At 45.7% G+C, this 23,902-nt stretch overlaps 1 protein-coding gene across 4 annotated transcripts in view; it reads right to left on the bottom strand.

Moving 5' to 3' along the window:
* dnah5l (dynein, axonemal, heavy chain 5 like) overlaps nucleotides 1–23,902 on the bottom strand; it is a 43,990-nt gene that overhangs the window by 15,276 nt on the left and 4,812 nt on the right. For 2 of the 4 annotated variants that reach the window (XM_044044411.1, XM_044044436.1), the window contains exons 13-68: nucleotides 23,228–23,409; nucleotides 22,999–23,118; nucleotides 22,656–22,761; nucleotides 22,476–22,571; nucleotides 22,298–22,393; nucleotides 20,432–20,605; nucleotides 19,929–20,018; nucleotides 19,683–19,838; nucleotides 17,378–17,514; nucleotides 17,127–17,278; nucleotides 16,850–17,057; nucleotides 16,661–16,748; nucleotides 16,366–16,489; nucleotides 16,115–16,287; nucleotides 15,721–15,813; nucleotides 15,543–15,643; nucleotides 15,056–15,152; nucleotides 14,903–14,983; nucleotides 14,160–14,414; nucleotides 13,705–13,854; nucleotides 13,492–13,610; nucleotides 13,085–13,221; nucleotides 12,837–12,999; nucleotides 12,651–12,762; nucleotides 12,436–12,564; nucleotides 11,635–11,834; nucleotides 11,402–11,555; nucleotides 10,488–10,598; nucleotides 10,264–10,419; nucleotides 10,047–10,175; nucleotides 9,757–9,972; nucleotides 9,519–9,665; nucleotides 8,649–8,821; nucleotides 8,504–8,574; nucleotides 8,318–8,425; nucleotides 7,058–7,245; nucleotides 6,760–6,954; nucleotides 6,535–6,669; nucleotides 5,843–5,900; nucleotides 5,633–5,764; nucleotides 5,178–5,395; nucleotides 4,956–5,090; nucleotides 4,373–4,549; nucleotides 4,066–4,155; nucleotides 3,451–3,585; nucleotides 3,150–3,251; nucleotides 2,901–3,068; nucleotides 2,607–2,813; nucleotides 2,402–2,494; nucleotides 1,776–2,012; nucleotides 1,530–1,595; nucleotides 1,196–1,336; nucleotides 944–1,075; nucleotides 752–862; nucleotides 513–667; nucleotides 285–406 (exon numbers count right to left, since the gene is read on the bottom strand). In XM_044044411.1, coding sequence (XP_043900346.1) covers nucleotides 285–406; nucleotides 513–667; nucleotides 752–862; nucleotides 944–1,075; nucleotides 1,196–1,336; nucleotides 1,530–1,595; nucleotides 1,776–2,012; nucleotides 2,402–2,494; nucleotides 2,607–2,813; nucleotides 2,901–3,068; nucleotides 3,150–3,251; nucleotides 3,451–3,585; nucleotides 4,066–4,155; nucleotides 4,373–4,549; nucleotides 4,956–5,090; nucleotides 5,178–5,395; nucleotides 5,633–5,764; nucleotides 5,843–5,900; nucleotides 6,535–6,669; nucleotides 6,760–6,954; nucleotides 7,058–7,245; nucleotides 8,318–8,425; nucleotides 8,504–8,574; nucleotides 8,649–8,821; nucleotides 9,519–9,665; nucleotides 9,757–9,972; nucleotides 10,047–10,175; nucleotides 10,264–10,419; nucleotides 10,488–10,598; nucleotides 11,402–11,555; nucleotides 11,635–11,834; nucleotides 12,436–12,564; nucleotides 12,651–12,762; nucleotides 12,837–12,999; nucleotides 13,085–13,221; nucleotides 13,492–13,610; nucleotides 13,705–13,854; nucleotides 14,160–14,414; nucleotides 14,903–14,983; nucleotides 15,056–15,152; nucleotides 15,543–15,643; nucleotides 15,721–15,813; nucleotides 16,115–16,287; nucleotides 16,366–16,489; nucleotides 16,661–16,748; nucleotides 16,850–17,057; nucleotides 17,127–17,278; nucleotides 17,378–17,514; nucleotides 19,683–19,838; nucleotides 19,929–20,018; nucleotides 20,432–20,605; nucleotides 22,298–22,393; nucleotides 22,476–22,571; nucleotides 22,656–22,761; nucleotides 22,999–23,118; nucleotides 23,228–23,409 — 7,801 coding nt within the window. The remainder of the gene's footprint in view (nucleotides 1–284; nucleotides 407–512; nucleotides 668–751; nucleotides 863–943; nucleotides 1,076–1,195; nucleotides 1,337–1,529; nucleotides 1,596–1,775; nucleotides 2,013–2,401; nucleotides 2,495–2,606; nucleotides 2,814–2,900; nucleotides 3,069–3,149; nucleotides 3,252–3,450; nucleotides 3,586–4,065; nucleotides 4,156–4,372; nucleotides 4,550–4,955; nucleotides 5,091–5,177; nucleotides 5,396–5,632; nucleotides 5,765–5,842; nucleotides 5,901–6,534; nucleotides 6,670–6,759; nucleotides 6,955–7,057; nucleotides 7,246–8,317; nucleotides 8,426–8,503; nucleotides 8,575–8,648; nucleotides 8,822–9,518; nucleotides 9,666–9,756; nucleotides 9,973–10,046; nucleotides 10,176–10,263; nucleotides 10,420–10,487; nucleotides 10,599–11,401; nucleotides 11,556–11,634; nucleotides 11,835–12,435; nucleotides 12,565–12,650; nucleotides 12,763–12,836; nucleotides 13,000–13,084; nucleotides 13,222–13,491; nucleotides 13,611–13,704; nucleotides 13,855–14,159; nucleotides 14,415–14,902; nucleotides 14,984–15,055; nucleotides 15,153–15,542; nucleotides 15,644–15,720; nucleotides 15,814–16,114; nucleotides 16,288–16,365; nucleotides 16,490–16,660; nucleotides 16,749–16,849; nucleotides 17,058–17,126; nucleotides 17,279–17,377; nucleotides 17,515–19,682; nucleotides 19,839–19,928; nucleotides 20,019–20,431; nucleotides 20,606–22,297; nucleotides 22,394–22,475; nucleotides 22,572–22,655; nucleotides 22,762–22,998; nucleotides 23,119–23,227; nucleotides 23,410–23,902) is intronic. The other 2 variants (XM_044044420.1, XM_044044427.1) reach the window with 2 other exon arrangements.

The following is a 23,902-nucleotide window of genomic DNA, read 5'->3' as shown; positions in this document are numbered from 1 at the left end:
TTCATGTTCCCATAGGTTAGATGAGGCTAAAACATCGAGAGGTAGATCAAAACTAAAAGAAGCTAAAGTGGGCTAAACTATGCTAAAAAAGGAGCTGTGGGCTGAACAGAGCACTACTGAACTGAGGCTAAAAAAGTGACAGTTTAATGATGCATTCATATTAGCAGAGGCTGGCTAAAGCTAACTGAGACTAAGACAATTACCGAGCAGCAGATTTATTTTATTTATTGTGTTGATAAATATGTGTTATCCTTAGCATTAGCAGGGTCAGGTCACTCACATACCCAGAAAGGCTTCGTCTTTGATGTCGTTGTCGGTGAAGATGAACGTGACTCCTCCCCCCTGCTGACCAGCGATACGATACAGAGACTTCAGGTCGTCCAGCAGGTTACTGCAGCTGTACGACCTGACACACACACACACGCACGCACACACACACACACACACACACACACACAGGTTCAGGCTCTGCCCCCTTCAGAAGAGGTGGTCTACATACACACAGTTCAGACCTGGTCAGTGTGATCTGGAATGTCTGGTATCCTGCAATAAACGACGCCAGCCTCGTCAGACTCTGCTTCCCTGACCCCCCGACCCCGACCAGCAGGGCGTTTCCCTGCGGCGTCCGCAGAATCCGCGAGATCCGCATCAGGTGTATCATCGCATCCTTCCGACAAACAACAAAAAAATACCACAGAGAACATGATAACTTGTAATTTTGCAGAAATCCAACACGATTGATCAGTGTTACCTTGAAGAAGACCAGGTCCATGGCTCCGCCCATCGCTGCCTCATTATACTGCTGCTGGATGACGGACAGACGCTCAGCCAGAGCGTCCAGGGACGGGATTGGCTCATACACCTGTCAATCACAGCTCAGAACCATTACTATCTCAATATAAGTGCTGAGTCATGTGTTGGGTCAGTATAACTGTGGACAAACCTTCAGCGCCTCCAACTCCGTGTCCTCAGGTTCGTCCCCAGTCGCCTCCGGAGCTTCACGCAGGAAGTCCACAAAACAGCTGTCCCACTGAGCGCGCTCAATCAGAGCTTTCCCATGATCCTCCACTGTGATCTGAGTCAGAGGGACATATGCACTGTACACACACACAGACCAACAGACAGACAGAAAGACACACACACAGACAGACGAGACAGACACACACACACACACACACAGACAGACAACACTGACCTTGTCCATGATGCAGCTGAACATGTCTCTGTCGCTGCTGTCGATGAATCGATCTGCGATCACTCTATTACACTCGTGATGGAAGAGAGAGATGAGCAGAGACGAGCTGACACACACGTCACACGTCACTGTCAGGATGCCCTTAACATGACAGAGCACAAAATGACTCAGCACTGTCACACACAACATGACATGACTCAGCACTGTCACACACAACATGACTCAGCACTGTCACACACAACATGACTCAGCACAAGATAAGTGAAGATGATGTGATGAAGATGCTGTGATGAAGATGATGATGTGATGAAGAGTAGAAACAGTGGTTTCTCACCTGCCAGATTCTGCTCAGGTCCCTCAGGTTAAAAATGTAGTGAAACTTTGCAGGAGACGGTAACATCTGAAAAAACACAGCAGAGAAACCTCTGATCTTTGACTCATATGAAAAATACCACTATTGTCAGGTTTTCTGTGAATTGTGACGGGTAAGTCACAAGTATTAAACATGAATTATAAAAAAAAAATTGTAAGTAGAAACAGAAACAGAGTTTATAATAAAAAAATCACATGATATTTGTACCTTGACCTTGACGACCTGCCACACGCGTCGGGTCGTGGGTACGAGGGCGGCGGCGAGTTCACAGACCTCAGCGGAGAAGCCTCTCTCTGGACAGAAGTGTCCCTGAGCCACCGTCCCAAAGATTCTATCGATGGATGAGTTGGACGGCAGTGTGCAATTAAACACAGAGAACTGTCTCTTCAGACGCTGAGGGACATCGTTACGACCACCGCCCGGATGATTCATGGCCGCCACTAGCTGTGGGCACACGGTACACACAGTACATGCGTTACACACAGTACACACGGTACACGTGTTTCACACGGGGCACACACTTTACACACGGTACACGCGGTAAACACGTTACACGCGTTGGACATGGTACACGTGTTACACACAGTACACGTGTTTCACACGGGGCACACACTTTACACACGGTACACGCGGTAAACATGTTACAAACGTTACACAATTTACACGTAGTACACGCGGTACACGCTTTACACACGGTACACGCTTTACACACGGTACAAGCATTACACTTCTGTGAAACAGAATTAAAGCTGAAATAATCTCCAACTGAATCGATATCAAAAACAACCAAAGAACTCAAGCCGAGGTGTTTGTGAACGACTGAACTTTGTTACCTGAACATCGACCACGTTGATGAATTCTCCAGGTCGATCCAGACTGTAGAAACCTCGCTGCTCCATCAGCTGACGCACAATCTCGTTGGTAATCTGACGAACATTAATCTCTTTTAACGTTTTTTTAAAGAAACATATTTTGTAATTCTATCGTTTTCTAAATGAAGAAAAAAAAAATGTCTTCATGTAGAATATTTGATCAGACCTGGTCTCCCCATTCATTGACGACGGGCATGTTGATGTCGTCTATGAAAATGCTCATCTTACGTCCAGCCGGCGGCCCGTAGGTGGCGCCCATTCTCTTATCGATGTAACTCTCGATGATTCTCTGGAACATTCCGGGCAGTGTGGCAGACGAAAAGTTGACTGCCTTACTGAGGTGAACCTCCGGGTCGAGTTTACCCGTGTAGCCCTGCGGGTGGAGCCAGAGAGAAAGCATTTTTGTGCGATGAAATGAAATCATCTGTGATCATCTGTGAGCAGATAAATTTTCCGTTACTTTGATCATGACGGTCTTCGCAGTTCCCTGCTCTCCGATTAGCAGCACTGCTTTGCCCTGCTTCATGATGGTCTGCATCAGGAAGTCTGTCCTCACGTTGTCCACGTTGGGAACCAGGATGGACGAGTAGTCGGGTTCATGGTCTTTGGGGTAGACGTACTCCGGGACCTGGAGGAAACAAGGCGGTGAGAGTTAGTCGCTGAGGAAACGTGAGTGGACACGGGGACACAGTTCGAAGCATCCACAGACCTTGTTGGACCAGTGCTCCCACTGTCCCTGCTCGTTGACGACAAACTCGAAGATTGTCTGGTCGTCCTGAGTGAGCGGCAGGTCCAGAGACGAGCTGTGGTCCTGGAGACAAACAAACCACAGCCTTTAACCCGGCGTTCACAACATTCTTAGAGCAACAATGTTATTTCATTGAGTGAAAAATGTATGAACGCACCAATAGTGTCTCTCAACCTCAGTTAGCTAATCACCATTAGCGCGTAACATATCTAAAGTTTGTCCAGGTGGTGCTGGAGGACAAGATTTGTAACAGCCTACGAACCTTCAGGAAGGCCTCCATCTTAGCTCGGTCATCCAGCTCCAGCAGAGCGCCAAGAGACCACATGACCGCAAACACAAACAGGCGACCCACGTCGCCATGGCAACCCTGTTTCTCTTCTGCTGCAGGAAGCAAACCCTGAAAACATAAAAAAAATAAAATATTCACGTCTTAGTGACATGGAAACAGAACCTTACTATCTTTTTGTTTTTGCAGATGTTAGCAGATGTTACGCGTAACGTGTGTAACGCGCGCATTACACACTTTACACACGGTACACGCCTTAAATACGTTACATGCACTACACGCGGTGCACACGGTACGCACGTTTCACACGGTACACGCTTTACATACTGTACACGCTTTAAACACGGTACACACTTTACACACACGCACATGGCACACGCGTTACATTATGTTAGCGGGTGTTAGCAGATGTTGTGGGTGTTTGTAAATGTTGTGGATTCTTGTAAAAACTCATTCTCATGTGTACAGACGGTCAGAGAAGATGAGAACTAATGTTTTTGTAACTTTAGTTCATCCGTATCCGTACGGACAGACGTTTATTATTTAACTTTGGCAACAATGTTTGGTGAGGAACAGGTGTTGATGTCATACCTGCAGCAGGTCAATGGTCTGTCTGATGTACATACACTCCAACACATGCATCTTTGGAGACACTGCAGTGAAGACAAAGTCCAACAGGTCCTGTTGGTGGGACAGACAAAGACATCAGCGAGCAGCAGCCAATCAAATCATTACATTACCCTCAAACACTACAACGTGTAAATACTCTCTCGGACCAGTTCCTTTCTCCAAATTTCCTTTGTTCTTGTCAGACAATTGAACTCTTTGCTGTAAAGTCGGTCAGGATGGACACTGTCTAAGATGATGTCTGTCTCCAGAATTCTGTCTCCATCCTCACTTGGTAACAGGAGTCAAAGCAGCGTCTCAGGGCGTCGGCCTGTTGTTCTGGTAGTTTTTGTAGCCAGGCCTGAAGGACGGGGCTCCAGCCGAGCACCGACGAGCTCATGAACACCATCCCATTCCTGGACACTGTGGCCGGGGACGCGTTGTCAATGTTGTGGGCCTCAAACACGATCTGAGGATAGAAGCATTTTAGCGTTACATAGCATTTCACTTGGCACTTTAACTGTACCGTGATGTTTACATTGATCTCTACACTGACAATTGCTGCTTAACGTCTTAGGGAAGTGTGAATGTGCGAGGGGGTGGGGGTGTAAATGTGTATTTAAATATTTAAATCTTTGGATCCCTGGGAAACGCTCTCTCTTTTTGTTGCACTACTTGTTGTATGTACAGCTTAATGACAATAAAAGTGATTTGATTTGATTTGAAGACAGGAGACACAAGACACATTACAACTTCTACATGAAATTGTTTACACCAAGGTTAGCGGGTAAATTAAAAAAAGAAGTGTGACACTGATGTTAGCTAGTGTTAGCTGGTGTTAGCAATTGTTAGCAGTTGTTAGCTGGTGTGGTCACCTTGCAGCATGGAGCCATTGGGATTCGATCTCCGTTGGCCAGCGTCAGAGTTTTGTTGTCATCCAGAACTGAGTTGAGATTCTCAATCCAGATGGCATCAACTGGACCGTCCAGAACAATCCAGATGTTCTCCCCCTGACACACACACACACACAGACATTACACCTCTGTGGAGCAGCTGATGGAGGAGCTCCATCCCTCTGAATCTGAGCATTCCTCCACCTTCTTGGCCTTGAGAGTCTTCCTCCACAGTGTGGAGAAGACGCCGTCGGTCCAGTCGTTGGTGGTGACGTCCAGCATGCCAAACATCTGCGAGGCTGTGATGGCTTTCGGGTTCATCCTCATCTCTCTGTGGGCAGTGCCACACTCAGTCATGGCCTTCATCAGTGTGTTGATGCAGGTTGTTTTACCTGTTCCACTGGGACCCAACATCATCATACCTGCAACACAACATCATAACTGTCCAGACACCAGAGCTGGACCCGCTGCATCACTCTTGGTCTTCATGAACGCTAATGCTAATGCTAAAACCATACACACAGATGTATCTTGGACTAGACATTGTTAGCAATACTAGTTCAAATTGAAAATGGAAATATAGAAATGTTTGTGCAAGTGGCAACAAGAACGGCCCCTCAACTCCTTCAGGTTCTGTCTGCAGTGATCGTGTTTCCTACCATGTCGGACTCTCTGTGTCTCATAGAGCTGAACCAGTTTGAGAATCCAGTGAGGATGAGGAATCAGAGACGCCTGCTGAGCCTGAGCCACGATGGACGACTCCAGGTCAGGATACCCGGCCTTATCCAAGACTATAGAGGAAGAGGAAGAAGAAATCAAAACAACAGTGACTGGATCACTTTGCGGTTAAATTCAGAACCGAAACTTACCAATTCCAGGAAAGAGATCATTGATCAGACTCATAAACAGAGGTTCATCCTCATCCACCTGCAGACACAATCAACGTCAGATTATAGGACCCTGCATCCGCCACCCTGCCAGCAGGTGGTGCTATGACTCAATATTAATGTGTGGATGTGTTCTGGTCAGGTCCCGTATCTCACGTACGAAGTTTTGAGCTGATCGGTCAATCATCATCTTTGACGTGTGGTTTTAATGTTGGTACGATTAATGCACTCACACAAGTTCATTCATTCACCAAACGATGAATGCCAAAATCAAAATAGCCGACTTCCTGTTGAGTTGAGGCCATGGTGGCCAGAGACTTTGGTTGGTCTTGGGCTGTTGGCTGATGTTTCCACCAAATTTCATGAATTTTGGTGTAACACAGTTTCATGTAGGACATACCGGGTTTCATGTTAGGGGGCGTTTCCCTTTTTTATAATAACATTTTTCACTGCTTGTGATTCACGTGCCAATTTTCATCCGCTTTCGCCAACGCTAAGTTACTCAAAAATGTATTCCCTGCGGAAGGAAAGGTGAATAATTCCCTGATACGTTTCTGAGTGTGAAGCCAAATCAAGGTGGCAGCACAAGGCAGCGACGAAGTGGACTACAGAGGGGGCCCCTGGTGGTTACTGTAAGTGAACTGTATTTAGTTCAGTTAAACAACAGCACGCACCAATTTGGAGAGGTTCATGTCTCTCAGGACCCTCATCACCACGGTCTTCTCTGGTTCTAATGGGTTTGCTCTCTTCACGGCGCCCAGTGTCCTCAAAACCGACAAAATGTTCCTCAGACCAAAGTCATAATGGACCTGGAGTGAAGACAGAATATCATCATGATCATCATCATAACGTAAAACATCTAAACTGAGCTCAGAACCGGGGTCCCAATGTGTACTGACCTGCTTGGACAGCTGCTCCTCACACAGTCTGTAGAGCGTGTAGAACTTCCTGCTGAGAACATGGTTGTCACGGAAACCCGCACTGGCCAGTTTGACCCTGATGATGATGGCGCGGTCCGGTACCATCATGGCCACTGAGCGGAACTGAATCTTCAGGTTCTCCGGCAGCTCTTGTCGCCCAGCGTATCCGGGGTTCTTGAGGACCAAGACATTACAGGTGAAGTCTGGACACGTGGTTTCATATCAGATCTGAGATCTGAGACCGTGAAGCAGAACCCGGCTGTTGATGTTTAGTTACCATGGTGAGGAAGATGCCAAATTCCGGGTCCATGTCGACCACGTCGCCGTCAGTGAAGATGAACTGCTTCTTCTGGTTCTTCTTGCACTGCAGGACGATGTAGATCTGCTGAGCAGCCACTGACAGCACCGGCAGCTCGATGCGGTTGAACTCGTCAAAGCAGCCCCAGGCCCCAGACTGAGCCAGACCTGCAGAGACACCAAGACCACAACCTGAAGACATGTTCATGTCCCAGGAGACCGACTGGTGTTTCCTCACGCAAGCTTCAAGCTTCTACCTGTTGACCTGAAAACGTCTGAATCTTCATAAAGAGTTCAGTGGTAATAGCTGAGGAAACCACTCACTGTCCCACACCAAACCCCACAGAGAAAACTATTGATTTTAAGTGGATCAACAACACACACTGCTGCCTCCATCACTAAGTTCTAATGTCTGATGTTGTCACTTCAGTGTTTGAAATCCTGCATTTATATTGACCTCAGTGACACAAAGTGACACAGGAGCTGCACCAGCAGCTCCTGTGTCCCCGCAGCTAATGAGGTTTGGTGTGGGAAAGTGAGTGGTTTATAAAAGTCTGTTTAACATTGAGACAAAGGTCAGGTCAAGGTCAAGGTCAAATTTATTTATAAAGCACATTTACGACAACCATCGCTGCCCAAAGTGCTGTACACTGGCAAATACAAAATGTCAACAAAGTTAAAAAACATGGTTTTTACAAACAATAGCAATAACAATAACTACAAAATAAAAATAAAATCCTGCTCAGCTTGTGCTGAAGGCCCTTGTAAACAAATGGGTCTTCAAAAGAGATTTAAAACAAAGACGTGATCATGTGATGTAGAGATCAGAGACTCAAACCATGGATGTATTATAAGAACTGGATAGAGCACCGTCCCTCTGGGCCACCCAGCGCATATGCCAAACAAGTTTTCTGACTTTGGCGTTTATTTCCTGGTTGTGTAGAGCATGAGCATGTAATAGTTATTCACATTTCTCATAAAGTTTTCACATCGTACGCTTCCCTGACAGTAGTGCCGTTCCCGAGACGCCACATGACCACACTTTGCTGTGCTCGTACACAGCTGTGACGTCAAAAAAAAAATTCTTCAAAGCAGAGGGGGCGGTGCTCTATCCAGTTCTTATAATACATCCATGACTCAAACTGACACAGATTTTGTTTTCAACAGCAGGGGGCTCTGCAATCACTCCGTCAGTACTAAATATATGTCAGCAATCCCACCCCCACCCCCACACACACACCTTTGTAAATGCGTCCCAGTCCTCTGTAGTCCATCTGGTCTGAACAGTTGAAAACCACCACATATTTGCCTAGACAGCGACCCATGTCCTTAGTGGTCTCTGTCTTACCTGGGACACACACACATACACACTGAATGACAGTGACGTCCCACAGGTCAGTGAAAACCTTCAGTTTCTCAGTGTTACCTGTTCCTGCAGGACCAGCTGGAGCTCCGCCCATACTCATCCCCAGAGCCTGGGACAAAGTGATGTAACACCTGGACACACACACACACACGGTTCACAGTGAACGGCTCATTCACAGATAGGTGTCAGTGGGCGTTTCCTGTACCTGTCAGTCAGCGGCGTGATGACGAGTCGGTCGGTGCAGCCCAGGTACTCGTTACAGTAGCTGAACTCCACGTCTGTGATCTGGATCACGCATCTGTCCGACTCGTCCAGGAAGTAAAACCTGGACTGTTTCTGCCACTCGAAGTCTGACGGTGAGCGCACGTTCACACGCACCTGAACAAACATCAGTGAACACAAAACGTGCCAAACTCAGCTACATCGGGCGATAGGCGGGGTACACCCTGGACAGTTCGCCAGTCCATCGCTGGACAGTTCGCCAGTCCATCGCAGGGCCACACAGATAGAGACAAACAACCATTCGCTCTCACACTCGCTCCTATGGTCAATTTAGAGTGTCCAATTTACCTATCCCCACATTGCATTTTTTGCAGTTTTTGGACTGTGGGAGGAAGCCAGAGAACCCGGACAGAACCCACGCACACACGGGGAGAACATGCAAACTCCATGCAGAAAGGCCCTTGTTCCAACCGGGGCTCGAACCCGGGTCTTCTCGCTGCAAGGTGAGAGTGCTAACCACTACACCACCGTGTGGCCCCCCACACCAAAGTCCAGAGAGAAAATGAGTGATTTTAGCTGCAGGGACACAGGAGCTGCTGGTCCTCTGCTGCCTTGTGTGGTCACTTTGTGTCACTGAGGTCAATCTGAACGTTGGATTTCAAACACGGAAGTGACAAAATCAGGCATTAGAACATGATGATGGAAGCAGCAGTGGATCAACAATTTCTGAAAATCACTGGTTTTCTCTGTGGGCTTTGGTGTGGGAGAGTGAGTGGGTTATTAACCCTCACAGTGAGATAAAGACGTGGACGTAGATATTGTCAGCAGCAGGGGGCGATCACAGAGCACTCACCAGCTCCTCAAAGATGTCCCTCTGGTGGACGTGGATGGTGATCAGTGTCTCGTACTTGGTCCTCTCCATCTTACTCAGCTCCTTCGTTGTCATGTCAATCAGCTCGTTAAGAAGGTCCAGGAACCTCTGATTGGTCGTGTGCATGATCTGTCAGCCAATCAGACGACAGGTCATGGTTCTCCCTCTGCCGTCGCTTTTACATTTATTCATTAAAAGTAAATTCATCAAGTAAAAGCACCTTCTTGTCAGACTTGCTGTGGATGAGTGCGTCCTCCGCGTCCCTGGTCCAGATCATCTGGATTCCCAGTAGCCCGACCTGAGCGGGGAACGCCACCTGGATCTCCAGCAGCTTCATCTCAGGGTCGCTGACGGCGACGCTCGCCTGACGGATGATGCCGTGCAGCGTCTGCCTGACGCCGGCAAGCAGCTGCCCGAGCCACACCTCCACGTTTCCCTGAGGACACAAGACTGGCAGCTAAAGACACATGGACTCAAACACTCGTAGTGAGAGCTGAGACCAGGTTTCACCTGTGCCAAGACGGGACAGCTCAGGTCCACACACTCTCCCTCTTGAGATTGAAACCTGACAATCTGGTCGTAGATTTTCTTGTCAAAAACAACTTTGTCTACGTTGTCGAAGAGACTAAGCAAGTGAGTCTGAGGACACACACACACACACATCAGTCTTGAAGCACAGACATGGTGAGAAACCTGGTTCAGAGGTAAAGGTGAGGTCAGAGGTCACCTGGATGGTGTGCGAGTCCGACGCCTGACCCAGAATCTCCAGCAGGGCGGGGTCAGACACGAAGAAGAAGCGCGGGAACACCAGGCGTTTCTTCTCCAGGTAACCGGACAGAGACTTCTGACAGAGCTCCAGCTGCTCCAGGAGACACGGCAGCACCTGCACACAGAACACGTTAACGCCAGAGAAACAGCAGCGTTTGCTCAGAGGCACGCGGGCAGCAGCACCTGACTCAGCGTCTCGTCTCCCACGCAGCACTGCACCATGTTAGGAAGCTCGTGGGCTCGCTGCATGATCCTCTGCCACGACTTATCCATGTTCTGGAAACGTTTGGCCTCCTGAACGAGACGAGACAAAGTCACGTCAGAGGAGGATTAAAGGGACAGTTCAACCCACCTCAGACAACCTTTTTATCAGAGATAAAATCAGCTGCACAGATTCTCCAAGTCAACAAATTTCTGCCTCATTTCAGATCTAGTCAATATGTTAACCCACGTATTATTTATTTATTTATTTGTTTGTTTATATCAACCACGATCCACCCGCTCCACGCATTATTGATGAGTGTAACTGCCAGCCACGCATCTCCACGTGTGGAGTCTGTTCAGAGGACGGGTGCAGGATCCTGACTGGGTGTCTTCACTTTATGATGTTTATTTGAATAGGCGATGTAATCATTTATATATATAACTAACTAATAACAAAATGCAGTTAACAAATACACACGAAAATCCCACAAGACTCGCCCCCCAACCTTTCGCTTTTTTTTTCGAGGTTAGCCGTGTTGAAAAAAAGTCCCATCCCTAATTTTAGCCACTTTAACAAAAGACTCATCAAATCTATGTCACATGATCACAAACCACTCACTCTCCCACACCAAAGTCCAGAGAGAAAATTAGTGACTTTGTGTCACTGACGTCAATCTGAACATTGGATTTCAAACACTGAAGTGACAAAATCATCACCAGACATTAGAACTCAGTGATGGAGGCAGCAGTGTGTGTGTGCATGTGTGATGTTAAAATCACTGGTTTTCTCTGTGGACTTTGGTGTGAGAGAGTGAGCGAGTTTACACAAACGTGTGAATGTGTTTTGCTAGAACGTAGCCATGGTGATGATGTCACAGGCTGTTTGTTGTGACCTGCGGCAGCTGCTTGGCGATGTCTCCACCCACAAACACCGCCTCCAGGTAGATCCACAGGTTCTGCACTGACAGCCACTTCTCGATGATCTCGGACGTGTTGGACAGTTTCTGGACCCATAGCTGCACAGACAGTTTGAACGGAGTGTTGTACCTGCAGCAGGAGGACGGGGACGGATGTTCATCTGTTCATTCTTCCACGTGTTTAGTCATCTGCTCATCGTTCTCTGTACCTGTTGCTCAGCAGTGACGTCAGCACCATCAGACTGTCCTCCATCATGGAGATCTTCTCCACCATGTCAGCTCCTCTCAGCAGCAGTTCCCCTCGGGTCCTGAAGGTGGCGAAGCTGAGCGTGTGGCCGCTCCACTCAGCGATGACGTCCTTCAGCTTGGCCTCTATGTCACACTCTTTCACGGCGCTGATGCAAATGTCCTGGATAAGGGAGGAAATTAGTCAAATGATCGTTAAGTTGCATCGTACTGCACAAAAAACAGGGACTCTCACATGCTAATAGTTAGCTAACAGTTAGGCAAACATCGGGGGAATAATGATGCTAATTGGCTTTTTGCCACTTTACAACGCGCAAATTTTCTGCCTGACTTTAAATATTTGGACATGAGATAATTTGCGAACTTTGACAGCAACTCGTATCTTAGCAGTGATCGTACGGAATCTGATTACGTGTCAGATTTTCATTGCATTTATTTACATTTAGATCAGTCGTGTTTTTGAGGGACTGAACTTGAACTGAGTGGGTGGGCGTGGCAGATTGAAAGTGGGCGGGACGAATGAATGAGTGAAAAAAATTGGGTTTCCATTAAGGTAGCTAATGCTAATGCTACTTGTTTCCTGTTTAAAATGTTCAGGTTTACACAAAGACAAGGTTTCTCCACGTACGTGTTCCAGACATTTTTAAATAAGTTCAACCCGGAAGTCGGCACCTCGGGGCAACGTCGTGACAAACAAAACAACAAGTACGAAGTTTAATGTCAAAATTAACAAAGAAGTGAGCTGGTGATGAAGATGAAACGACCTCCACGTCCTCTTTGTTCTTCAGCAGCGGAGCCTCCATGATGTTCCTGAGACAGAAGCTCTCTGACGCCACCTGCAGGCTGTGTCCGGTCAGCTCACTGAGACGAGTCCAGTGTCGGGGTAGCATCGCCTGCTCAACACACGACAGGAAGTTCACCACAGTCTCTGTTTCAGCGCTGATAGATCATAATAATGCGGCGAGTGTTTCAGTCCGACCTTGTTTGCCATCATGTGGAGCAGCGGACACGACTCTGCGAAGTCATCGATGGTCTTCTTCAGATCCCTGAACGCCTGCCACTCCTTCAATGCCTTCGGAAGCTTCCGGATCCTGAAGAGTGTCAGAGAGAAGCTCAGTGACTCACTGTGAACTCATGAGTCGTCAGGTCCTCGCTGTCCACGCACCTGCTCTGGAAGTCCTGCAGCTCTGCGGTGATCTTGTCAATGTTGAGGTCAGCCCACAGCACGTCGTAGTAACCGCCGACGCTGTCGATGACTGAGTTGTATAAAGTGTAGAGTTTGGACAGAAGAGAGAGTTCCCTCTTGATTCTCTGCAGTTCAGGATACTCTGCAGAGAAGAAGACCAGGACGATGAAGGAGGAGGAAGAGGAGGGATGGGTGAGTCAACTGGTCACACTCGCACACACACGTACCATTAACAGGAAGTCCAAACAGCTCCTCTCCTCCAGAGCAGGTGACGAACTTCCTCCACAGCTGATCAAACTCTGTCTGAAAACTCTGCAGACGCTCGCTGGCTTCAGCTGGAGCCACGCCCTCCACACCAGGACCCCTACACACACACACACGCACGCACACACACATGCACATTTACAGGCAAACAAGACAAGACAAAAAGCAATAACATGAATCTGAATGTTGATTTATTCACCTTGAATGTTGATTTATTCACCTTGTAAACCACTCACTCTCCCACACCAAACCCCATAGAGAAAATCAGGGAGAGTTGTGTTTTTCCTCGACAGTGAGCCTCTGTGTCTCAGCAGCAGGGGCACTCACAGCACAGTCACGTGTGTGTGTGTGTGTGTGTGTGTGTGTGTACCTGTGGTTGTACTCTTCACAGAAGTTGTGAACGTGACTCTGGAAGCTCTTCACTGCACACAGCAGGTCTGCCTTCATGCTGGGCTGGATCTCCACCAGAGTGTTCTGGTTCTGCACCACCTGGATCACACACACACACACACACACACACACAGCGTGTACTCCTGTCCCTGTATACACCCTCGTCTAGGTTGTACACTCTGCTCATTCTCACCAGGGCGCTGAGGTTCTTCCAGGCATACGTCAGGCCATCGACCCGCTCCGCACTCCCGTCGTTGAAGAGCAGCTCGTGTTTGTTGAGCAGAGCAAAGGATTCTTCCACCGGGCCAATGGTGGCGTCGAGACGAAGCTCTGCCTCCCGAACCTCAGACGAGAAACATTCGTATTAATTAAGGGAATTCATTCATTCATACATTATTCAAGGATTTATTAAGTACTGAATAAGCAGAACTTCAATTATTAAGCATTTATTAACCTTTAACAACATTTATAAACCTTTAATAACGTTTATAAACCTTTAATAACGTTTTTTTAACATTTAATAATGGGATACGAATATGAAATAAATTAAGAAATGAAATAAATAAATAAATGAATGAATGAATGATTGCATGACACTGATGAAGAGATTGGGTGGACAGTGCGATTTGTAGGTGGAAAGTTCCTCACCTCCCTGAGCGCTGCCATGGTGCCTCGGACGTCCTCCAGGTCTGTGATTGGACGCTGCAGTCGCTTGGTCAGCCCGTCCATGAACAAGAAGACGGCGTCCATGTCAGCGGACGCGCGGCGGTGCAGAGCTGCGCCGTACGCTCGCTTCCACAGGCGACACTCGTGAGTGAGCGCCACCTTCAGCTCGTCAGTGTCAAAGAGGAGTGGGCCGACCGTGTAAGAAGCCGGGAGCTCCGAAATCTGCCCCTCCAGCTTCTGCATCATGGGAGGAAACGGGAGAGAACAAAGTCAGTTTACTTTCATCGACAGGATTTTACTTTGAAAAACAGATTTAAGCCACTTGTGGATAAAATCTACATCAGTTTAAGTCTACAATGTCTTTAAGAACACGTTCACGTCTTCATCTCAGTGTGAGACACACTTTTATAAACCACTCACTCTCCCACACCAAAGCCCAGAGAGAAAATCAGTGATTTTAGCTGAGGGGACACAGGAGCTGCTGGTCCTCTGCTGCCTCGTGTGGTCACTTTGTGTAACTGAGGTCAAACTGAACAAAGGATTTTGTTCAGTTTGACCAAATGCCAAATTTTACAAAATCAGACATTTGAAGTTAGTGATGGAGGCAGCAGTGGATCAACAACTGCTGTGTGTGTGACGTTAAAATCACTGATTTCCTCTATGAGGTTTGGTGTGGGAGAGTGAGTGGTTTACAAGGTCACACACACACACACACACTCACTCACAGAGTAGAAGTAGATCTGGAAGCTGAACTCTGTCACTGAAGGTTCACTCTGCAGGAAGTCCTGAACCTTCTGCTCTGGCTCCTAAACACAGGAACACAACACATGACACTATAACACTCCACCACTAGGGGGCTCTCTCTCACACACACTGACCTGGTTCCACAGTGTTGAGAAATCAGGAAGTCCACTGAGCGTCTCAGAAGCCTGAACTCTGAGAGAGGACATGATGGAGCTGAGCTGGATCACCAACCTGATGACAAAATTAATTCACTCACTCATTCACTCACTCACTCACTCACTCATCTGTGAGTGACTGCACATGAACACAAGTCTGCACTGTAACCAGAACTGTTTTAACCAAACATTTAAACAAGTGTATTCAGCTTAACTAAGGAAATTCATTCATTCATACATTATTCAATGATTTTTTAAGTTCTGAATAGCAGAACTTCACTTATTAAGCATTTATTAACCTTTAATAACGTTTAGTAACCTTAAATAACATTTATTAACTTCTAATAATGTTTAGTAACCTTAAATAACATTTATTAACTTCTAATAACGTTTAGTAACCTTTAATAACGGGATATGAACATAAAATGAATGAATGAATAAATGAGTGAATAAATGAATGAGTGACTTGTTGATGTCTCTGTGTTCAGACACTTGTTTGTCCATTGTCCTCAGAATCACCGGCTTCACCAGGTTTTCATCACCTGCATCACGGACTGTTTGCTCCACCTGAGACACAGAGGACGACTGTCAGCTGTGTGTGTGTGTGTGTGTGTGTGTGTGTGTGTGCGCGCATGCTGTTTTACCTGCTGTTGTTTGTACTGAAGATGTGTGAACGTCCACAGAGGAACATCTTTGGTTCCAGACAAAATAACTGTGACCAATTTATTCACTGCGTTCTAAAACACACGCACACACACACATGCACACACACACACACAGAAAGAATATTATTTATTTATCTCATTTACGTTTATGATAAATCTGCGTCTCTACGTTGATTTATTTAATATTACACAATATTCTGATTCACTGTAATCTTTTGCACAGTAACCTGACTACAGAGTAATCTGACTACAGATTAATCTGACTACAGAGTAATCTGACTACACAGTAACCTGACTACAGAGTAATCTGACTACACTGTAATCTGATTACACAGTCCCTGCAGACAGGGGGCACTGAGGCACAGAGACGTACCTGGATGTCGTCTATGCTGGGTCTGAGAACGATGCTGGGGATGGTGAGCTGGACAGAAGCTTTGAAGAGAGGAGGGGGAGAAGCCGGCTCTCCGGCGTGGGGGGTGGAGCCTGTCAGCTGGTAGCTGCCGACGTGGAGTCTCCGCCTCAGAGCGTCAAGAGGCGATTTAGTGGCTGAGAGGACAAAAACAAAAAAAGAGACTAAAGTAACAACTTATGGAGGAGGAGGAGGAATAAGGGGAGGAGTCTGACCTTTGACCAGGGCTTCAGTGTTACGATGACAGATTTGACCCATCAGGTTATAGAAGCAACACGGAAGACAAGACTGACATCGAGTCTTCTGTTTGGAGTCTGGATGAAGACACTGGAAGGACTCCTGAGGACAGAGGACATGAGGACACAAAGACAGAGGACAGAGGTCATGAGGACACAAGGACACGAAACACATGAACTCTGTTCTCTCCAGTTCAGATTTAACCATCAACACTGACTTTAATAAACTAGGATGTGTGTTTGTGTGTGTGTTTATAACGTGTGTGTGTGTTACCTCTAGATGAACAGCCTCTGTTGACTTCATCTTCTTCTTCAGTTCATCAATAAGCTCATACACACACTTCTCTACCTGCTGACTCTGCCTGTGTGAACACACACACACACACACACACATGTCGCAGCGCCACCTCTTGACCTTGTGTGTGTGTGTATTGTGTGCAGAGTATGTGTGTGCGTGTGTTACCAGCACAGAGTCTCAGACACTCTCTGAAGCTCCACCTCCGTCTTCAGCAGCAGTTCTTCAGGAGTCACAGCTGCATGTTGAGGCAGCACCAGCAGGGGGCAGCAGAGTGTGGCATGCAGCAGCCTCTCGATGCGACACTCCAGCAGATCTGCGGTGCTTTTACAAACGTGCTGCAGCTCCTTCAGAGACTCGTCCACACTCTGTAAGACTGAAGCACAGGACACAGTTGTCATGGTTACGATCACGTGACTCGACGTCATGCTGCTGTGACACGTACACCGGTCAATGTGGAGAGCGTTCCACGACAGCGTAGTCAGTCCAGGAGAGAATGCCACCTCCAGGCCGCTGATGAACGGCTGCAGCACAGGGAGGAGCAAAGGAGGCACACAGGCCACGGTGGAGCTGTAAACATCGAGCATCTGCAGAAGGCTGGAGAAGAGTGGGGGTCAAAGGTCAGACAACACACTCTGAGACACCTACAGCGCACGCACCCACACACACACACGTATATATATATAAAAAGGTCACCGGCTGTTGAGCGTTTTCAGCTGCTCTTCTCTGGTCAACATCTGCTTGATGACATGAGGAAGACTCAAATCAAGTCTGATCATCCAGTGACCTTCTGACATGACCTCCAACACCATGGGGTCAAGGTTCACACAGATCTGGAAACACATGGATACAGTCACTGATTGTCAGCATGAAAACTCTCTGTCTTTATATACGCTCTCTGTCTTTATATAAACCCTCCATCTTTATATACGCTCTCTGTCTTAATATACACTCTCTGTCTTAATATATGCTCGGTCTATATAAACTCTGTCTTTATATACGCTCTGTCTTTCTTTATATACTCTCTCTGTCTTTCTTTATATACGCTCTCTGTCTATATATTATTCTCTCTGTCTTTATATACACTCACTGTCTTTATATACGCTCGCTGACTTTCTTTATATATGCTCTGTCTTTATATACACTCTCTGTCTTTACATACACTCTCTGTCTTTCTTTATATAAGCTCTCTGTCTTTATATACAATCTCTGTCTTAATATACGCTCTCTGTCTTAATATATGCTCTGTCTATATAAACTCTGTCTTTATATACACTCTCTCTTTATACGCTCTCTGTCTTAATATATGCTCTGTCTATATAAACTCTGTCTTTATATACACTCTCTGTCTTTACATACACTCTCTGTCTTTCTTTATATAAGCTCTCTGTCTTTATATACACTCTCTGTTTTTCTTTATATACGCTCCCTGTCTTTATATAAATTCTCTGTCTCTATATATGCTCTCTGTCTTTCTTTATATACGCTCTCTGTCTTTATATAAACTCTCTGTCTTTATATACACTCTCTGTCTTTATATACGCTCACTGTCTTTATATAAACTCTGTCTTTTTATACGCTCTCTGTCTTAATATATGCTCTGTCTATATAAACTCTGTCTTTTTATATGCTCTTTGTCTTTCTTTATATACACTCTGTCTTTATATATGCTCTCTGTCTATATAAACTCTCTGTCTATATATACGCTCTCTGTCTTTCTTTATATAAGCTCACTGTCTTTATATACGCTCTCTGTTTTTGTATACACTCTCTGTCTTTATATACACTCTCTGTCTTTATATAAACTCACTGTCTTTATATAAACTCTCTGTCTTTATATAAACTCACTGTCTTTATATATGCTCTGTCTTTATATACTCTCTGTCTTTATATACGCCCTCTGTCTTTATATAAACTCACTGTTTTTATATATGCTCTCTGTCTTTATATAAACTCACTGTCTTTATATACGTTCTCTGTCTTTATATAAACTCACTGTCTTTATATATGCTCTCTGTCTTTATATAAACTCACTGTTTTTATATAAACTCACTGTTTTTATATACACTCTCTGTCTTTCTTTATATAAACTCACTGTCTTTATATACACTCTGTCTTTCTTTATATAAACTCTCTGTCTTTTTATACACTCTCTGTCTTTCGTTATATACGCTCTCTGTCTTTATATACATTCTCTGTCTTTCTTTATATACGCTCTCTGTCTTTATATACACTCTCTGTCTATATATACACTCTCTGTCTTTCTTTATATAAACTTGCTGTCTTTATATAAACTCACTGTCTTTACATAAACTCACTGTCTTTTATACACTCTCTGTCTATATATACACTCTCTGTCTGGGTTTTAAGAAGGGATTTAAAAACAGACAAGGACGAGGCCTGTCTTATGTGCAGGGGCAGAGCATTCCAAAGTTTTGGAGCTGCGACAGCGAAGGCACTTCCGCTTGGTTTTAGGCACACTCAGGAGCAGCTGATAAGCTGACCTGAGAGAGTGAGCGGGTGAGTATGGATGTAGAAGCTCAGAGAGGTAGGGCGGGGCAAGACCATTCAGGGATTTAAAAACAAATAAAATCGTTTTAAAATCGATCCTGAAGTGCATGGGCAGCCAGTGGACTGAAGCTAAAATGGGGGAAATGTGCTCAAATTTACGCGTGCCAGTTAAAAGACGTGCGGCAGCGTTTTATATACACTCTCTGTCTTTCTTTATATAAGCTCACTGTCTTTATATAAACTTGCTGTCTTTACATAAACTCACTGTCTTTACATAAACTCACTGTCTTATATACACTCTCTGTCTATATATACACTCTCTGTCTTTCTTTATATAAGCTCACTGTCTTTATATAAACTTGCTGTCTTTATATAAACTCACTGTCTTTATATAGGCTCTCTGTCTTTACATAAACTCACTGTCTTTATATACACTCTCTGTCTTTATATACACTCTCTGTCTTATATACACACTGTGGTTTTTCAGTACCTTGCTGTTGTCCTGTCTGACCAGCAGGGCGCCGCTCAGTAAGTGTGGAACATGATGTGCCGTTCTCTCCCACTCTTTCAGGTGCAGAACCTCGTACTGCACCAGCGCCAGCGCCATCTTGTTGTAGTTGGCGATGGCCGCGGACATCTGTGGTCCCTGGGGGAGAGGCAGACATGTGGGCGGAGTCAGTGAGGTCACACTGAGGTCACATTGTTTGGCGATAACGAACGTCATTGGACATCGTACCTTGAGTACATCAAGCTTCTTCTTCAGGATCAACATCGGAGCTTCAATCCTCCTGAAGAGCTGACGACACCACAGGATCCGGCCTGCCATCTGAGAGACAGCTGTCACTCACACTTTAGGCACGCCCCCACAGGTGCCCCCACATGGTGAAACAGGAACTTTGTGACCTCTGACTTTAACTTGAAGGTCGTAATTATATGGTTATAACTTCAAACAACCACAAGCTAGCTGAACAAAAAGCTAACAATGATGTCAAACCCAAATTAAAGGCTAGCTAGTGGTGGCTAGCACTTAACTAGTGGCTAATACAATGATATGGGTTAATTAGCATTATGGCTAGTTCTGCTAAGTGATTTAGTTTTTTCATACATAAAAACAGCAGAAACACCTCCACATACCAGTGGGGGGGGCAGTACTGTGCTAGCTAGATATCATTGTCAAAGACATGACGTAAACTGAACTTGTTATTTTGATGATAAATAAAAACGGTGTGGTTCTAGTACCGGTGGGTGGCAGCGTCCCACAGGTGGACTGTCCCTCTGTCTCTCATATGTCCTCCTCAGCAGATCCAGCTCGCTGCTGTAGCGCTGCAGCAGCAACAGGAAGTAACGCTTCAAGTCCAGACCGCTCGTGGGTCCGGACTCAAACAGCAGCAGCAACTCCATCATCCGCTGAGTCTGAAACAACAAACACTCAGGTGTCACATAATCACTCATGTCCTCCTGTATGTGGTCTTCTTCTCTTTCTTTCAGTCTCTTCTTCTTGTCTTCTACACCACCTCCTCCCTCATCCTCATTCTTACTCCTTTACCTCCTTTGTCTTATTCCTCCTTTCCCTCTCCTTGTCTTACTCCTACATCTCCTCCTCCATCTTGTCCTTCTCCTTCACCTCCTTATTTATAAAGGGATTGAATGGTGTGTGTGTGTGGAGGTCCTCCAGGAGAGCACTGGAACATTTTAAAGTGGTCAGACTGGTGCACAGGCAAAGTGAAGTCCAGGACCTAATGGCATGGAAGCAAGACAATTGAAGTCTGAAGGTCCTCTTTGCTGCAGCCTTCAGTAAAGCTCCTCAAAGGTCTGAAGCAGTGGAGGAATGGGAAAATAATTCAGGCTGGGAATTTGATGCCATTCCAGGCCACCCTTCTCATGCAGACCACCATACCTCTAGTTGTGTATTCTAACACTATTTGATAGTTAAAAGAAATTTAGGAGTGACCAATAAGTTATCTATTGAATATATAATTTTCATTGAAAACCCTGTTTTCAAATGTTATAGCAATGGGTGAATCCTCAAAAACTCATGAGGACAGCAGCCAAAGGATACACAAATGTACACAAAGGATGATTGCACACACAACCCAGAAAGACAGGTGTCTGTGAACACAGCCTATAAAGTTTATAGTCGTACTATATAGAGCTTGTATATATTATAATGTTAGTCAAACTATCATTTATGGTGCAGAATTACAATAAAGAAAACTGCCACAAAGCTGCAGCCTAATAGATTAAGAGTAAACAAAAAAGCTAGCTGTATTTAATTATGATTTATTATTCATCATGTATAAACTATCCTGTAGTGGCTCAAACATTATGCAACAAAATCATATTTTTCATTCATCTCTAGGTATTCTGGAATGATTGTCGGGCCGTGTGCCTTTGTGTGTGTGTGTGTGGAGGGGGCTGGGGCGGCGCATGTGACTTCCACTATTGTATTGAAGTGATGGAATTAACCCTTTGTGACACACAGTCTGCGGTGGTGACGGTGATTGAATGATAAACGCAATGAAAGCTATTGACTGACCTTCCCTCCTGGAGAACATGTGACTTATTTTGCAACATTTCGCTGCGTCTGTGGCAAGGGCTTTCCGTTTTCTGTCCCTCTCTCTCTGCTCCACCTTTCCTTTTCTTCTGTCCCTCCATTTCTCTCGACTACAAGAGTGAAGACAGCGGAGCTCATTGATCGCTGTGTCACGCCGACAGGTCGCCGAGCAGCGTCATTACGTAACTAGATGGATTGATTTAATTGGCCCGGGTGTCCAGTAACTCCAGTCAGTCCACTCAGTCCGGTGACTGTTCAAGTCAGGCCAGGATGACCATCAGGCCAGTGCTCCCAATGGCCAGTCCGCCACTGGTCTGAAGGTCCTCTCTTCAGACCTTTGAGCTCCTCAGCCACCTTCATCCGGCCCACTCTGCCATTAAGGGTCTTCTTTGGATCGCACTCAGACTGGAACCTCCCCCTTCGCCCTTGCCACCATGGGTAACCCTACCAGGAGCTGCACTTAGGCATCGCTCTCATGTTCATTGGAACGTGCAAGGTTCTCCACCACAAGAAGAGAACGTAAAAACACACACACACACAGATGGACGTACAGGGAGAGTCTGATGGAAGCAGGAGTCCAGCAGAGACTGAAGAGACTGGAACAGACTCTGAACCTGGAGCCGGAAGTCTGCATAGTCACTGTCAAACTAAAAACACAAAAAATCATGTTGGCATTATGACTAACGTGTTAGCGTCATGTGACAGTTACATGACTGTCATGTCTGTCACCTCCGTCCTTCGATGGTCCAGGACGTCGTAAGTCTTGGACTTGGTGGCAGAGACGAGTGTCTGGTAGCGGACATAAATCTTGTCAATGCCATCGACCTGAAACACAGGTGGACGTCACTCACACTCAGAATGTGCTGAGTCATGTTTGGTTGAAGACGACGATTGGAACAGAAGCGTCACCTTCATGTTTCTCAGAGCGGCCAGACTCTCCAGCGTGATAGCCATGTCTGCGATCTTCTCCAGACGCCGACAGAAGGCGTCGAACTTCCCGAAGATGCAGTTTTCACTGAGGACCAAACAGGAAGTGAAGTGAGGTATTAAGGAGGAAACGAGAGGACGCGAGAGGAAGTGAGAGGATGTGAGAGGAAGTCAGAGGAAGTGAGTGGACTTTAGAGGAAGTGAGAGGACAATACAGGAAGTTAGAGGAAATGAGAGGAAGTGAGATGACGTTAGAGGATATGAGAGGAAGTGGGAGGAAATGAGAGGAAGTGAGAGGAAGTGATAACAATCGTAGTCGTTTCACCTGAAGTCAAACTGTCTGGTTCGAGGATTTCGTCTCAGCTGATCTCTGACGGACCGGAAGCTTCTCTGGTACTGAACGTTCAGGTCACAGCAGTCAGAGATACACTGAAGGAGCACAGGCCTGACACACACGCACGCACATGAACACGCACACACACACACACATTATTTTTTTTTTATTTTGAGATAATCTTAGTTGATCTAATCTGGTCTAATCTCTTGGTCATCACCTGCTGTGGTCCCAGATGTGGCCGACACCCACGGTCAGGTGACTACGGCAGGTGCTGATCATCTGGTTGGTGACCTTGAGCAGCAGTGAGGTCATTCTCTCTGAGGTATTGTAGAAGTGAGAGACGCTGTAAATCAACCTGATGCTGTTCATCAGCCTGGAGACGTGCTGCAGTACACCTGCCTGTCCAGGAGAGACACACACACACACGGACAAATGATGGTCCTGTGACAAAAAGTTACTAACTTAAGAAAAAATATAATAAAACAAACACACAAAACTTACTTCAAATATGATATTAATGTTAACAAGAAACAAATGTTACAAAACTGCTACCAACACATGTGACTTTATGTTATGACGCCATGTTACAGAAAACGTGATTTTAACATTCCCGAAAAATACAGTACGAACTAAAAAGGTTAATAAAGTTAGCAAAAAACAAGTTAAGATACAACTACAAACATGTGATACTAATGTTACAAATGCACATCGCAGATTACAGATTACAAAAAAACACTAAAACATATGTAACTAACTCACGCTGAGTTAGCAACATGTTAGAAATGTTACTAAATGACTAATTACTGTTACTAATGCTATAAAAATATGTAAGTAAACAAAAACGTGTTGAAAGGTGAAATGTTTACTAAAGAATATGTTACTTCTGTTGTTG

Source organism: Solea senegalensis, linkage group LG1, assembly GCF_019176455.1.
Source record: "Solea senegalensis isolate Sse05_10M linkage group LG1, IFAPA_SoseM_1, whole genome shotgun sequence".
In the NCBI taxonomy this organism is placed as follows: Eukaryota; Metazoa; Chordata; class Actinopteri; order Pleuronectiformes; family Soleidae; genus Solea; species Solea senegalensis.
The sequence above is the reverse complement of the archived record's forward strand: the minus strand, read 5'-3'. Positions and strand labels throughout refer to the sequence as shown.